Genomic DNA, 15792 nt, shown 5'->3' on the forward strand with positions numbered 1-15792 from the left:
CTGAAATATAAAATAAATACGTTTTCTGAGTCCAGCACAGCGCCAACATCCAGAGCTGGATCCAATGTTCTCGTGAGAAATAAAATGTCATTAATTTATGTGACAGTTGAAACATTTTTCTCATTCCACATTTTGAACATTGCAGTTGGGTTTGGCGCTCGGCCCGCACTGTTGGAAATCGGCTTCAAACGGCTGGCAGGCGGCTGAGAACGAGCAGGATCACCACACTGAAATACTGCTGAGCGGTTTGTGTTGTTGGCTCCAGAGATGCTTCTCAAGCAGCAGGATTAATGAAACGCAGCAAACTGTGGCCGTGCGCAAGAACACTGCAAAAACTACTGACAAGTTATGTGACATTAAGGTGGTTGAAATAAACTTCAATTATAAACTCGTTACTGGATATCAGAAACTGTACTAATGTGTATTAAATGTTGTTGTGCACAGCTTTATCTAGTCATAGTCAAAGTTGAGCTGCACTGTAAATCTTTGAAAACATCCTATTACTCTATTATTTTCTTATCTACTGAATATAGGCTAAACAAATATTTAAGAAGTGTGTTTTTAAAGTGTATATTGAGATCAGGTTCAGACTCAGATGATGAAATATTTATCACTTGATCTATCTGAGAGGAAGGTGGGCCAAACAAGCTAAAACACACTCATTGCTTCCTTCGCCTCGCTCAGATAAAGACACCAACTCTCCATCCTGAAGCCACATCAACTTTTATTTAAACAAATTTAGGGTCCCTACAATATTTCAGCCTTTCACTAAATCTACATTTGATAGCCTAACTAATATGAAAACACTAAAACAGTGTGTGAGTCTCAATACTTTCTGTGCCCCTCATCTCCCATTGATTTGTTGTAAAGATGTTTTTAATAGAACAAACAGGAAGAGGTAGTGCATTTGTTGGGGAATATTTTCAGCAGCGGATTAATCCACATTTGGAGTCCTATCCTAAACCTGGCGCAAAGCAGCGCACAGTGCAGCACAACTGTCATTGCTAGTTTCAGACAAACTCAGCTGTCATTTCCCTGGCTGACGTTGTGCAAGCTGCAAATGAGCCCATCTGTGTGCCCATGGACATGTAGGTCTTAGAATGAGGTGTGGTCAGGTGCATTGTTGGTGTATTGCTATTTTGAGACGGGTGAAAGCAATTGTGCCACTGACCAACAAAAACCTGGTCTAAAATCAGAATTGCATAGAATGTTCCTGCTATTCAAAGGGTGTATTATTCAGATAGTACGATGGAGATACACGGGCAGGTTCACAACACGTTCTGCCTATTACACAAACAGGGATTTGCCAAATCCGCCATGTGAATAGCAGTGCGCCAGGTGCAGGCTTTAGCTTTAAAAATGACACTGATTGGCTGAATTCATGTTACACCCAAAACACACCTATGATTAATTAAGAGACTGACTAAAACCCCTTTGCCCCTTGCATCTTTATTTGCACCCAGATAATGCGCCATTAAACGAGCAAAAGTGTTTGAATACACCGTAAATGGTGTTTAACTCATCAAAATAGGGCCCTTGGTGCTCTGGTGTGTATGGGGCAGTAGGACAGTGTATGTGACATTGAGCCAAAATAAACTACAGTGTGTGTGTTCATGGTAATAAAGGAACATGTCACCCAGTGCAACAGTGTTCCTCCTTGATGTGTTTTTAATAGTTTTTGGACAACAATGAAGCTGTATGGCACAGAGGAAGAAGATATATCAGGCTTTGATACACACATTATACTTGTCAGCAGATACATTCATTCTTAGTTTTGGTCTTTTTATGGGATTTAGTGACAATAAGAAAATGTCTTTGAATCTGCATAAAATTCTCTCTAATATTCATCTGTTACCAGGCCTTGTGTTAAGCAGCAAAGCCATTACCAACCTTTTCTGATCTACCATGAATCTTAATCTAATCAGCTGTGAGGTCACAGCACGGTTCACAAGAGAAAACGGCCTGTTTTAATCTTTGCTCTTTGTAAAGCACTTTGAAACTGACCTGTTTGTTGACAGAATAAATTTGACTCTACATGAAAGCACACCGGAGACTACCGAAAGAGCACAGAACCTCTTTCTCACTGACAACTTTCTCACTGACAACTTTCTCACTGACTTCCTGTAAAAATCGTTAAATGCTGAGTCTCCAAACTATGCTTTTGCGCTTCTTGGTAATACTGACAATATATTGAGATAAAGCTCATGACTGATTAATTATTCCTCATATAAGAAATAAAACGTGTCATGATTTTAGGAAAGGTGCAAGGAGAAACTGAAGATTTTCAGACCTTAAATGAACCTGTAGCAGTGCATTTGAAGAAGCACCAGTCTCTGTAGTTTACTTTAGTCACAGATGTAAGAAAAGTTAATTTCTCTGTCCGTGGTCTCGTCTCTGACCAGTATATTTGCTGACAACTCTGGGCCTCTGCCCTCCTGTCAGTCATCTCCTGGTGGGAAACTCTGTGTGTACCAACTGGCAGCAGCAGCAGAAGCTCACAGTGGGAAAGTTTTACTTCTTACTGCGACGACAAAACCGCCGGTTCACCTCCAAAACCATCAGACACAGTCACTGCTCTACACTGCTAATGCTCAGCTACCCACTAAGAAAACAAACTTTACCAACCACAACTGACTGATGATTGGTTTACAGTGTTTCCTCACATGGGTCAAATCAGACAGAGCTTTTTTAAAATCTTAGATGTTCAGACTTTATCTATTTGCTTATATGTACCCCCTATGAAAGTGTATTAGATGGGAGGCCATTTTAAGAGTACAATATCTTTAGAAATATAACTCCTAGAGCCATGAATTTTGTAGGCACACAGACAACCCAATGCACAACAGATCCACATGACCAAAAGGCAAAGCAGATGTCATATTTTTTCATTACTGGCCCTTGAAAATGGAAAAAAATGCCAAATGGGTGGTCATGGGGTCCCAGGCAGTTTCCCAAAAAAGATGGACATTTCCATATTTCCTGCTAAGAATACAATGGCTTTCCTATAAAGATGTTTTTTAGGGCCGCAAAAACGAGGAAATTCTCAGGAGCAAATAACTATGCAATTCTCTACATAATTTTTTTTTTTTTACAGAACTTATACTGGTCTCAAATAATATGAACAAAACCTCTTCCTGATTCGACATGGATTTACCCTCCGATCTGACATCAGCCAATAACAGAAAACCCTGCAACCGGTAAAAGTCATTACTCTTGGATTTATTTTTGCAGCTTATTTTTAGACATTGAGTGAAAATCTCTGATGCATCAATTCTCTACAACTTTGAACTTATCTTTCAGTAACCTAGTTTGATGACAGGGTTACAGTTTAAACCATCTCCTAAATTCCTTGCCTGACAGTGACTCCAAGTATTTACAAGGCGTGCTGATGATAAAGTGGGTTAGCCCATCCGGCTGCAGTCAAACACGTGAGGAACTTAGTAAAAAGAGCTGCAGGTGAAACTCCAGCTGCTCATAAACAGTCCAGTTAATCATTTGTCAGAAAGATCAAAACAAACAAGATGTTCAGCCTCGTTTTACAGGGCGCTTCGACAACAAGTCCCACCTCGAAATACACAAATCTCTCTTGCTGACATGGAGCAGCCCAGTCACCAGAGGAAAATGCTGGCATTGTACATTTCTGTGAACCACGAATATGTTACATTTGTACCTTTCATACATATCATACTGATGTTTCTGAAGTGGCGTAGCATACGACTTTGTCACCTGGAGGTGGAAGAGATGGTGGATGGCGTAACACTTAGGCGAGATGCCTGCAAAGCTGCAGAGCACTGTTCGAGAGACAAACAAACAACAAAACCAGTTGTGATTTGGTGAGCCATTGCTGTGTTTCCAGCGGCTTTATAGGCACCAAACATGGGTGTTTCGTAGCGACTAGTTGCTGTGCTTCCAGCAGCTCTTTAGGCATGAAAAGTTTTTTTTTTTAAACTAAGACATCGCTGCATTTCCTGCCGGGACAGCTGCACAAAAAGTGTTGATTTTTACCAAGACATTGATGTTTTCCCTCCAGGGAAAATTTGAAAGATGTCTGTCATATTCATTAAGGCAGAAATGTGGGAAAAGTGCCAAAGCTACGGTTGCATCTAAACTGAGCTCCAGATTTGATCTATCTTCTTGATAACATTTAGCTTTGTGAAATTGTTCCTGTTGAACTCTACATCACTTGTTCATTACAACAAATGGCACGTGTTGTGTTGTTGAAGCACAAAGACGGAGTTCGGACCCGACACTCCCCAGCTGGGGGCAACAAAAGGAATATTTACCCCACCTCCATCACAACAGGACGAGGGTGGAGAGGAAAAGTGGCAAAAGAGCACTGAGGCTATTCATAGCTTCACTGGGCCTCTGTCAAACCCTACACTACAGCACACACACGCACACTGGCCATTCATCTCATTGGTACGAGGCAGCAGAGGGAACACACACACTGTTGAACAAACACTATTCAAAAGGAAAAAGGATTTCCTTGAGCGTTGTGCAGATTTGTGCTAAGAAGTCTTATAAAATCAAACAAACAGGAATTGTGGGAGTTCATTCTGTGCAAAGCAGAGCTGAGCTGGGATCTCTCTTCAACCAGTAACAGCCAGACACTGGTGCAGAAGTACCAGTATGGAAGGTCCATACTGCCATGATGAAAATGTATGTCTAACTGGTAGGACACAGTAGTATTCACTGTTTTTTCTGAATCGCATATTCTGCATTTTCATTACCGATACACAACCCAATCATTGGTTTAATGCCATTCCACTGGTTGACTGTTGGTGGCCGTAATTTGCAAAAAAGCGTAGCAATGTGCCAACAGAGAAAGGCAACCAGAAGACTATGGGCTCAGAAACGTGCATATAAATATGAGGGATGCACGATAATATCGGCACATCATTGGTAACGGTCGACATTGGCTTTAAAATGAAATACCATAGCATGCTGATAATATCGGCATGGCGTCAGTATCGGCCTGAAATGGCCCACCTGCTTTTTCTTACTTTGCATGATTTAAACATAACCACTTTTTTTTTAACAACAAAACACACACACAGCACCTTTAACAAGTGCTTGCTAATATGCTAATATTTAGCAAGCTAATGTGGCACCCTTTAGCACGTTAACGTTAGAAGTTCAGTCATTAGTTTCAAAGGTATCCTGTTATAACCTGAAGTGTTGGAGAAGTAGAAATGTTGACCCGATGGTCCTAAATGAAAAGACAGGTGACAGACATTTACCCTCTGGGGATCACGAATGTCTGTACCAACATTTTTGGGAATCCATCCAAAAGCAATAAAATGAAGGGACTTTTTTGTTGGAACACATCCCGCTGTTACATCACTATACCGTTGTGTCATAGATAGAGACCAGTTCTGCAGGTTTTAGTCATAATTTATCATTATTTATGAGGTTCAGGTGATGGAGCCGTTAGCTCTGACGCAAGTTGAGCAAATCTCCCAATCTGCTTAACTGGGATCCGTTAATAAGGCTGATGATATTACTGACTAGCACAGCTCAGTTCCTACAGAATCCACCAATGTATGTCACACAGATATCAACAGGAACATGGGAAGGTTTTTATGTTTTTTAACGAATAATCATCTTATTTTATTTAGGAAAAATAATTCCTCTTTCAGCCTTAAATAATTATAATTAAATATAATGAATCTATTTTTTTTTATTGTTTTTAGTTTTTACTCAGTTGCAACCTTAGTCCAGAATAATTTCTTAAATGTGAATGGTATTGCTGTTGTCACAGAAATATATAATATATGGGTGTATATGGGCTGCAACTATGTCATTATCTGTTAATCTGTTGTTTTCTGGATTCATAAATCAATTGGTTGTCCTATAAAATGTCAGAAAATGAAAAAATGCCCATCACAATATCCTAAAGCTGAAGATTACATGTTCAGATCACTTGTTTTGTCCAACCAATAGCCCAGAACTCAAAGATATTCGGTCCAAATCTAACAAAAAAAGGCAGCAAATTCTCACATTTCAGAAGATGGAACTGGATTGGCTTTCTTGCAACTAACCAACAAAACAATTACTGAAATAGTCAGCTCATGAACAGACTAAGTGTTTCAGTTCTACAGGGGTGAGAGTGAACATGGCTCAGGCCACTCTTCCTCCTGAACAACGTCAGTGTTGCTCACAAAGGGAGAAAGGCAGGAAGAGGCCCTCGGTGAAGAGAACCTGAATGTTTCCTCTGATTCACTCGCTGTGAAAACGTTGGGTGGGAGACCAACCGTCCATTTTTACATGCACACAATACTGGTGGTAGGGCTCTGTATCAGTACTCGAAGGTATCAAACAAAATACAGCCAATTACCAAGTAAAACTTCTCCAGTCAGCTGACACCTGCGTTCAATCCTTTTTGTGCCAAGATCTAGCATAAAAAAATGACTATTTGTATGGCTTTGCTTTGCTCCCAGCTTTTTAGATTTAGATTTTAACCCCCAACTCTGGTAGTGTAAAAGCCTTGTTCTGCCTGCTGGACTACATCAGGCCAGGATGATGACGTTCTCAGGTGAGAGTGGTTCTCCTCCCACTGAGCAAACAACCAGCCGTCATGATCCGATGGGAACCTCGTCACGTGACGCTCAAATCCTCCTCATCAGATCAAAGCCAAAGAGTTTCTGTTATCTTGTCTTACAGGATGAAATGTTGCTGGTTTGGTTTGGTTCCAGTTGAGGAGTTAAAACAACACACCTTTACACAGGAGAGGAGGCTTTGCTTTCTGTTTGTTTACATGTTAGAAGACAACGCCAGCAGCCACAAAACACACAGGACTATGGGTAGAAGACGAGAATGAGATCTGTTTCATATCATAACTTCAATTTTTTTATTTTAGAAATTTAGGTCCTTTCACGTCAGGCTCTGATACCTTAGGACAGACATTTCTCATCACTTTTTTTGACATTCTGGAGAATAAATATTGCCCTTATTTGTTTTATCATGCAGATCATTTATGGTGAAACTGACTGTAAAGCAATTAGTTATACAGTTTATGATGGGAGGGTTCAGAGATAAGACCAGATTATAGATAACAGATGCTTTCAGCTGTGTGAGCCTCTGCAGCTAAACAAACGCACATTGTTTAGTCAAGATAATTAAAATATGTTTCTCAGTCTCTAAGACATGTGACCTTCCTTGCTTCAGAGACCAGGCAGGAAGCGCTTTGTTAGATCACATTCTTCAAACTAAAAGCACAATGGTGCTGAGATTTGGCTAAGGACTAGGATGATGGTCACAGAGTTCATGTACAAGATAATAATCTAATTTTATATGCTGTCAACTTTTCATGAAGTGGAAATAAAAACCCTGGAGGTGACAAGGGATTTGAGAGGTTTGTTGATCATCAGCAATTGTTTCAATATTTGTCAAAAACATGGTGTTTTCAGTTGTTTGATAGCAAAATACCTCATAAAGATTTAAAAAAAAAAAAAAAAAAAAGTAATCAAATTTGGTGGAAATCCAGACTATGAACTAAGAAATACGAGATTTGTGTTAAAAATCTTTGAAAAAGATCACAAACAGCAGGCTGGTGACACTTTTTACAAATTACTTCAAGCATATCTTTGGATGCCGATATCGGCAAATACCCAGTTCAACTTTAACAAAATCTAAACTACACTACATACGTAAAACCCAACTCTCTGTGCACCCACTCAGCCATGTTTACTTCAGCACATTCTTCCAATCCATCTTTTCGTTCATTGGCTTTATTTCTACACACCCCTTCATAAACAGACCTGGATGTGTCATCTTGTTTATTCAGTCTCTTACTCTCAACCAGCCTGTCATCATTTACGCTGTGATGTGACTGCACCTGCCAGACGAGCAGACAAGTATGTGGATGTGTCTGAACACGCTGAGCTCCATCCCTGAGATGTATGTGTTTACCTCCTAGCTACAGCTGTCTGATCAGTTCACTCCAAGAAATTAGAAACTGCCACATAGAGACTCCATCTGATCTGAGAGCTACAAAGTGGACTGGAATGTGTCCAAAACATTGAAAACTGACAGATATCAAAAGCTCGCACGGAATCTGTCAGATTATTTGATCATATATTAAAAGGATCTAAACCAGGAAGTTAGTAAATTGGGATTGTATTTACTTTGAAATTTAGCTTTGGAATATATTGTCAGTTGCTAAACTCCTCTAATGCAAACTGGCACTAGCCTTGGAAATCTTTGAAATGACGACGCAGCCTTCTTTTTTTTTCTAGTACAAACTGCTGTTTTTGTCTTGAGTACTTTCACAGATTCAGAATACTACCCTGCAAAAAGCGATGCAGTTTTTTTCGGAATGAGGCTGATTTTTCTGAGCTTCCGCAATGCAAATAAAGGCATCAACCAATGAGGGACAGACATCACATCACGACAACTGCAGACCTGTTGCAATGGTTGCAAATCTGAATTGCTGCCATAACAAATAGTTTGATGCCGCCAAGAATTTTGTGCTTTTGTGGTGTTTTTTTAAACACACCCCTCATGGTGTAAAGGCCTTTAACTGTGCAATAATAAATATTCGAGACCCTGTGAGATTTACAAAGTTTAATTTAAGATTTAAGACATTTTAATGCCAATTTGAATAGAAAATTAAGCAAGTATCATGACTAGAAAATTAAAGAAGACATCACACCAAGAACACCTCCAAGACATCCTGAATGTGAAAACAGTTCTTATCATCACTATGACTTTCCATATTTAGAGATATTCTTGATGATCAAACTTGTTTCTCAGTCTAAATTAGCACATCAGATGGACTGGCAGAATTCTGAAGCTGACCCATATTCCCTGACTTTCTCCGAAGAATTCACGGAATTCCCTGACTACCCCTGCAACTGCTATGATATCCCAGGATTATTTCAGGAATTTGAATGGAGTATTTGTGGTGTTTGTGGTCAGCTGGAGCGGCTCGGTGACAGCCGGCCTGTGGGAACCAACTCCAGATCAAACACGAGGATTTTAATGAGGGCGGCTGTACCTCCCATGAAAAGAACCTGTTGCTTAAGTCGTAGGATGGGAGCAACACACACACACACACACACACACACAGAGCCTATAGCCAGTGGCAGCACTTTGCTCTGTAGTCACACTGTAAATACTAGAACAGGATTCAGGTCAAAGACAAAGAAATTTAAAATACCTTAATGCAGCCTTAAGTGTCTGCTTATCACTTCTCTGATCATGGTAAGTTATCTTATCAACAGTCAGTTTATCTTTGCAAATAACAACAACAGCAGAGAACACCTTTTTAACAGCGCAGAAGCTAAAATGAATACATCCGTTAGATCCCAGACTGTGTTGAGAAAATCCACCATTTAAAAAGATAAGCCTGCTGATATTCTGTATTTTCATGTTTTTCAGAGAGCGTGACAGGAAACGCAGGGAAAGAACACGTTTAATTGAACCATCCAGGTCATGTGACTGACCCCAGTATGTGTTAGTCATTCTTTTGATGCAGAACAATGGTCAGATCTGGTTAAATGGCAGCGCTGCCACAGTCAAGTGTCACGATGACCTCCTGACCCTCCACACGACAGGAGGCGGACCTTTGTCATGAGCTGGTATTGTCTGGGACTTTATTACACTCAGCTCTACATTGTCTGTGCTGCCAAATGACATGTGTATTGGTATGTATATGTGTGTGTCTGTGTGTGCTTTTGGAAGTCAAGCTGGGCTGAATGGATGCTCACTTTCTCACAGCAGTATATTTAACTTGTGCAAAGATGGGACAAAGAAAAGAAATTCAAATTTAAGGCATCTGGCCTTTAAAATAAAACATAAAAGTTACCCACAGTGCCTGAGTGACTGTAACAACTGCAACTCTATTTTTCCTAGTTTAAAACCAGCCAAACCTGGAGCCAGACAGACAAGTAAGCATCATTTCCATCTTTGTAACCATCAAGAAATAGCGACATGTCTGACATAAATGTTCCCAGTATTTAAATAATTGATTTTCCAGGACCCTTGCAAAAACTGACCACAGTCACTCACAGTCATTTGCATAAGTATGAACCAAAATTTACCTCTTAATTTCAAAAAATCATGCTTTCACAGGCTTCACAAACCACGGGTGCTTTCAAGAGCTGTCATCATCACAGGATGTTCGAAATGTTGCAAAACAACTAAACTACTGCAGTATATTTTTAGCTTAACTTGTTCCTCAAAACACAAGACACAATAGATTGTAAGAGGGTTATTGCACATATTACAATGTGTACAGCAAATCTGTAACACCTGGACTGTTGTTTTATTGCACATGAAAAAACTGTGTTATTTCTCCCACATTTGCCAGTACAGAACGGTAATAGGAATCCTGTGCACGTCTTTAGAAAGTGCATTGACTACAATTCTTTCCTTTTCTACTTAGCTTAATTTATAGTGCAAAAACCTCAAATATTAAAACATAAAACAAGGACAAGACAAAGTGACTTCCCACATTGCATCGCAAACGATTCGTCTCCTGCTGCTGCTTGTTCAAACCTCCTGGTAATTAAAAACAAGTCTTTATCATACCACGATTGTGGGCCTGATTGACATTTTATGGCTGATCTGTTAACTGGTCGGGCCCGTTTATTGCTTAATGACACACTGTAATGAAAACGAATACCTGGCTCGGTGCTGTGAGTAAATCCCATCCAGCTGCCACTCAACAACCAAGTTCAACAGCCGAACAGAAATAGGACACTCAAACAAGATAAAAACCTGCAGCCAACGCACACACAAGACAAGCCTAATAACCTTGGACCATCATTACATACAGTATAATACACTGTGTGTTTAATCTTGTGTATTATTTGACTGTTTCTGATTTGAATTGGAATTTTAGACCAATTTTATTCCAGCAAAGTTCTTGTGCCACTAATTGGAAGACATAACTCTTAAAAACATTGGCTTCTTTTGTGAAGAGTAAAACGATTCAGTGGAAAACATGTTTAAGATATCAGCGCCAAAACTCAGGCTTATAATTAGCACTAGTATCAGACATTTCAAGGGACACCCAGCCCTACAATTAACACTTGAAATGATAAGGGCACTTGAAAATGACACTTTTCATTATGATACACTTTAAAGTTTTAATAGCCAATTCAAGTTAAACTTTTTAAAATGTGTGAACACTGCACTGGTGACCACAGCCAGCTAACCCATCTTCCATAAAATTACAACCTCATACCATAAATAAGTTGTATACCATGAATATACTTCTAAAAGTAACTTCTTTCCACAGTCAAAATCTCAGATCATTGCTCCAATTTGAGCACAAGCAACAGAAATCACCATATAAGCTATTACATTAAATGGTTTAATATCATCTGTGATTTGTTGGATCAAGCTGCTGCTGAGAAACAACTTTAAAAACCTCAAACATTAAACCAGTTAGATCAGTCTGCACTAATTACCCGGTAACATCAAAGCATCCACTGCTGCTGTTATAACTTAACAGTTATAATTTAACAGTTGTTAAATGCACCAGTTTTTGAATAAGCACGCACAACTGTGACTATCAACATATAACGTTATTCCACAGGCTGTATACATGCACATACTGCACATAATCATTTAGTCCATATATCCACTCAATATTTACTGTATTTCTTTGCAGTAATGTTATTTGTATAGTATACAACTCACACAACACTTCACCTATTTTTACTTTGATTTTGTTACTGTTGCTCACTGGTGCTTTTTAGATAACGTTATATTCATAAGTACAACTATTTTCTTTACAAATATTAGTCCTGTCATGTCTTAAACCATGTTTGTCCAGCTTCTTAATACAAAACAAACAAACTAAACCAAAGTCTTTTTCCTCATGTGTGTAACTTACTCATAGTTGGCCACTGAAGCTAATTTTCAGGCGGTGAAAGTGTTGCATTAGCCGCTGTAAGCTAACAACAGGACCGTTAGCTGCCCCCAACAGTGACCCATCAGACAACATTAGGTCTCACTATTAGCAGACTCACCTTTCATCCAGTCCACCACTTGTTGCGGGGTCCACTTACTCACAGCCTCCATTTCTCCAACCGGCGTGTAATTTATCTCTCCTTTCTCCAAACTACAGAGTTAACCCGTTAATAAGACATATTTAACGGAAGAGCTTCCTTTACAACACAGAAACAGACGTAGTGTCAACGACCCAACGGTGCGCTGTTCGCGACTGACTGAGCTCATGGAGAAAGTTTACAGTCATAGCAGAGCACACGCGCGTGAAGCCGGTGTCGGGTTACAGCGGTCTTTAGCCACGCCCCCTATCCCTGCTCCTCCAATCTAATGACAGTATGCTGATGCTACCTTCAGGTGCTGTGGGGACGACGGAACAATACTACAGTACATGAGATTCAAAGGTGATACCGATGTTACCATCACTGTTTGACCAGGAAATATAAATTGGTTTTATAATTTCGCTGTTGTACATTACTTTAGGTGTAAAACTTACATGTTAACGGATCATCAAGACATTAAATACTTGTATTAAAGTAAAAAGTACAATATTTGCCTCTGAAATGCCATGAAGTGTAAGTATAGAGTAGCATAAATGGAAATATTCAAGTAGTACTTTCCACCATTTCCACCACATTCCACCACTGTTTTTTTTTTTTTTTTTAATTTACATGCATATTCTGTGAATAAGTCGTGTACTGTATTACCAACCTGATTCATTGTCCTGGCTAACCCTGATTTGGTAGAAATGTATCTTGCACTGTTGTTAAATATAATAAGAATATGTTGGCTTAAGTCCACATTGACAAGAGTACATTTATAGAATATTTACGCAAACATACTTCAGACAATGTGAAAGCTGTTAAACTTGCAAATGTGTGCTGTACCTTCAATGTGCCATTTATGCAATTTATTTATCATGACTGCAGGCCTATAGGAAACAGAAATAAAGATGCATGATAAAACTCCATCAGGGTTAATTATAAAACATCACAGGAGCAAGAGTTCTTTGAGCTTTTAACAAACTTGCAAGTTGCATCACAAGTATTTGTTTTCTCCTTACATTATTTTATTCTATGAATTTGAAAGTTACACATTTAATTTAAATCTTGACATCGTAAATCATATGACCCCATCAGGTTTCAAGTTATTTAACCTCATGTAAATATTGAATATAAAGCATAATTTCTTCAATAATATTGACAAAATACATGTAATTTCTAACAAGTCCAGTCTCAGAGGAGACTTAAACCTATTCATGCAAAAAAAACCTTCAATTAATCACAAAGTGTGTAAATATTCATAGACCATGATTTTTCAACATTAAAGCAAGTGACATGAGAACAGACAGCATCATTTAAAGAATAAGGGCTGCAGTTTTCAAAGGATATAAACAAACCAAAAGCAGAACGACAAATTAGCAATAAGCTTTTTTCATATCATTCTGACTTTAAATCTTTTTTAATGCGTGCAAAGACAGATAAATTAATGTATGTTCAGTGTTTATCCAGCCCGGCCTCTTCTGCACGGTACAAAGCCTGCACATGGCAGATTGTCACATTAAAAATCCCTCAGTCTCTAATCAGAGCTTTCATCTTCTGAGCTCCACAGCAGCTCTGTCATGTGTGCTGGGTGTTGGCTTGTTAGGCTTTTTTCGGGTCTGCAGACGTTTCCCATGGGAAGAGCATTTCAGGCTCTGAGCTGTGCTGGCTGGGAGGAAAAACATCAACTGGGAGTGAAAACACACAACACAGACACAGTATTATTCATTGTGCTCTGCAATCTGAAAGTGCTGGATAGAGAAGATAAACATACAGAGCAATAAAAATGTGACGTTTGTCCTAAAAGCAGATCTAGGGGACACATCACGGGGTCACCAAAGGACAGTAAACAAAACTACAACCAAAGTCTTTCATCCAAATTTAAGTTTATATTATTTCAATTTACTTTAAGCACCAAACACTCAAGTACAACTTACCAAGAAAAAAAAGCATTTTATTACTAGTAATTACACACTGGCTCTCTGGGAAAACCACAAATCTTCCACCATGACTAAGATGTGTGGTTCCCAACTTTTTGGGGCTTGTGGTCCTTGAAAACAAAGCAATGCTTGTAATTCACTTGAAAAAAAAAGAAGCTCTACAGATACAAGGAAAATCTGAAAAATTGAACATAATTTGGTGCAACAAAAACAGAATTTTTCTGCTGCCCTTAATTCTCCCATGAACACATTGGATCTGTCCTGTGACCCCTTATAATATTACAAAACAATAATTAATGTTATCAAATAAAACAAGGAAAAGTGTTGCATAAGAAAACTGTAGCATCCCATGTTCACACGGAACTGTTGAAAAAAGTCTGACAGCACCTGAATGCATCATTATGAACAGCTGAAGTAGGCGCAGCTTCTGGTTTGGTAAAGGCTTTTTATTTATTTCACCTGGGAGATGGCGGTTATACATGGGACTGGGAGCACGATCGGTAGTGGTGGAAAGTACCTAAGTGCATTTCCTCAAATAGCTACTGAACAATTTTAAGGTACTTTTGTATTCCCATTTCTGCCATTTTACACTTCTTCTCCACTTGAGGTTGAATTTTGATTTACACTAAAGCTTTAGTTCTTTTAAGATTCCAACAGATAATATAAAATAAAATCAACTCACAAATTATGATGTATTGATAAAGGGGAAAATAAGACTATAGTGATTCCCAGGGGGGAGAAATCCACAGGCTACCCAGTAGTATCACAAGTCATTAAAATCAGCTCCAACTTAACCAGATGCAATATTTAAGTGTTGTAGACATTAATGCACTAATACTTATAATCCACTGATAATATGCACTCTGACATTTGTACTTTTGTTACTTTAGAACATATTGTCACTGTGATATTGCTACTTTTTCATACAACTGAATTATTTTTAAGTAAAATATCTGAAAACTTAGTTCACTGACAGATGATTGATTGATTTAACCTCCACTTTGTTGCCTCCTTCCCTCCATGATCACTGTTGTCTCTTTAAATTGACATTTGTTTATTGTCAGACATCTTTAACAAGTATAAAATGATTTGGTCACAGCTCATTGTTACCTTTTAACCAGTTAACTGTGATTCTTGCTGTGCTGTCAATCTGGTCTCTATTTTATTGTGTACTTCGAAACATGGTTAAAGCTGGACTAGTTCAAGGTGTTGGGTCTGTCAAGTAATACTTAGCCATATAATTTAGCATAACTTTTCAATTGTATTTCATGTCGTTGTAGGAAATGCTGGCTTAATGTGGTTTTAAGTAAAAATCCCCAAATAAAGGGATGATTTGGCATGACCCTAGTCTAAGGAAAACTTCAATGAGGAGGAGTCTATTAATGACACTGACAGGGTTGATTTGTAAGTGCAACACATTTTTTGGCTCTTCAGTCACCACCATCACATTGTTTTTAAACACGCACTTAGTATAAAATATAATCTGTGTTTGTTAATAAGGTTTATATTATTTTATCAAGTTGTAATTCAATTTTTGCAGTAAAATATTTTAAGATTAGATAGCTTGTAGGGAAAATCTCAGCATACATTTACATCTCATTAGAGCTCAGTATCTTAACTTGATAAAGAAAATTCTATATTCTAAATTTTCCAAAGTCTTTAAAATATGCTGTGATGCTATAAAGCTCATTACACACCAGAAAACAGCAGCTGAATAGACCAATACCACTTCCTCTCTTACAGAGGTAGTAAAAAAAATCTCATTTGACCTGAAGGTGGCGCCAGAGGATGACAGCAAAATCCAAGACAGACTGAGGCTGGTCTGCAGTGAAATAATTTTAAAATTTCAGATC

The 15792-nt window shown here is 38.6% G+C and overlaps 1 protein-coding gene across 1 annotated transcript in view; it reads right to left on the bottom strand.

Moving 5' to 3' along the window:
• The window catches only part of cnksr3 (cnksr family member 3), a 51221-nt gene extending 39040 nt beyond the window's left edge, over positions 1–12181 (bottom strand). Inside the window, exon 1 of the mRNA XM_050059010.1 lies at positions 11982–12181. Within this exon, the coding sequence (XP_049914967.1) occupies positions 11982–12033 (52 nt within the window). The 5' untranslated portion in view covers positions 12034–12181. The remainder of the gene's footprint in view (positions 1–11981) is intronic.
• Between the last annotated feature and the right edge of the window lie 3611 nt (positions 12182–15792).

This window comes from Epinephelus moara, chromosome 12 (assembly GCF_006386435.1).
Source record: "Epinephelus moara isolate mb chromosome 12, YSFRI_EMoa_1.0, whole genome shotgun sequence".
Lineage (NCBI taxonomy): Eukaryota > Metazoa > Chordata > Actinopteri > Perciformes > Serranidae > Epinephelus > Epinephelus moara.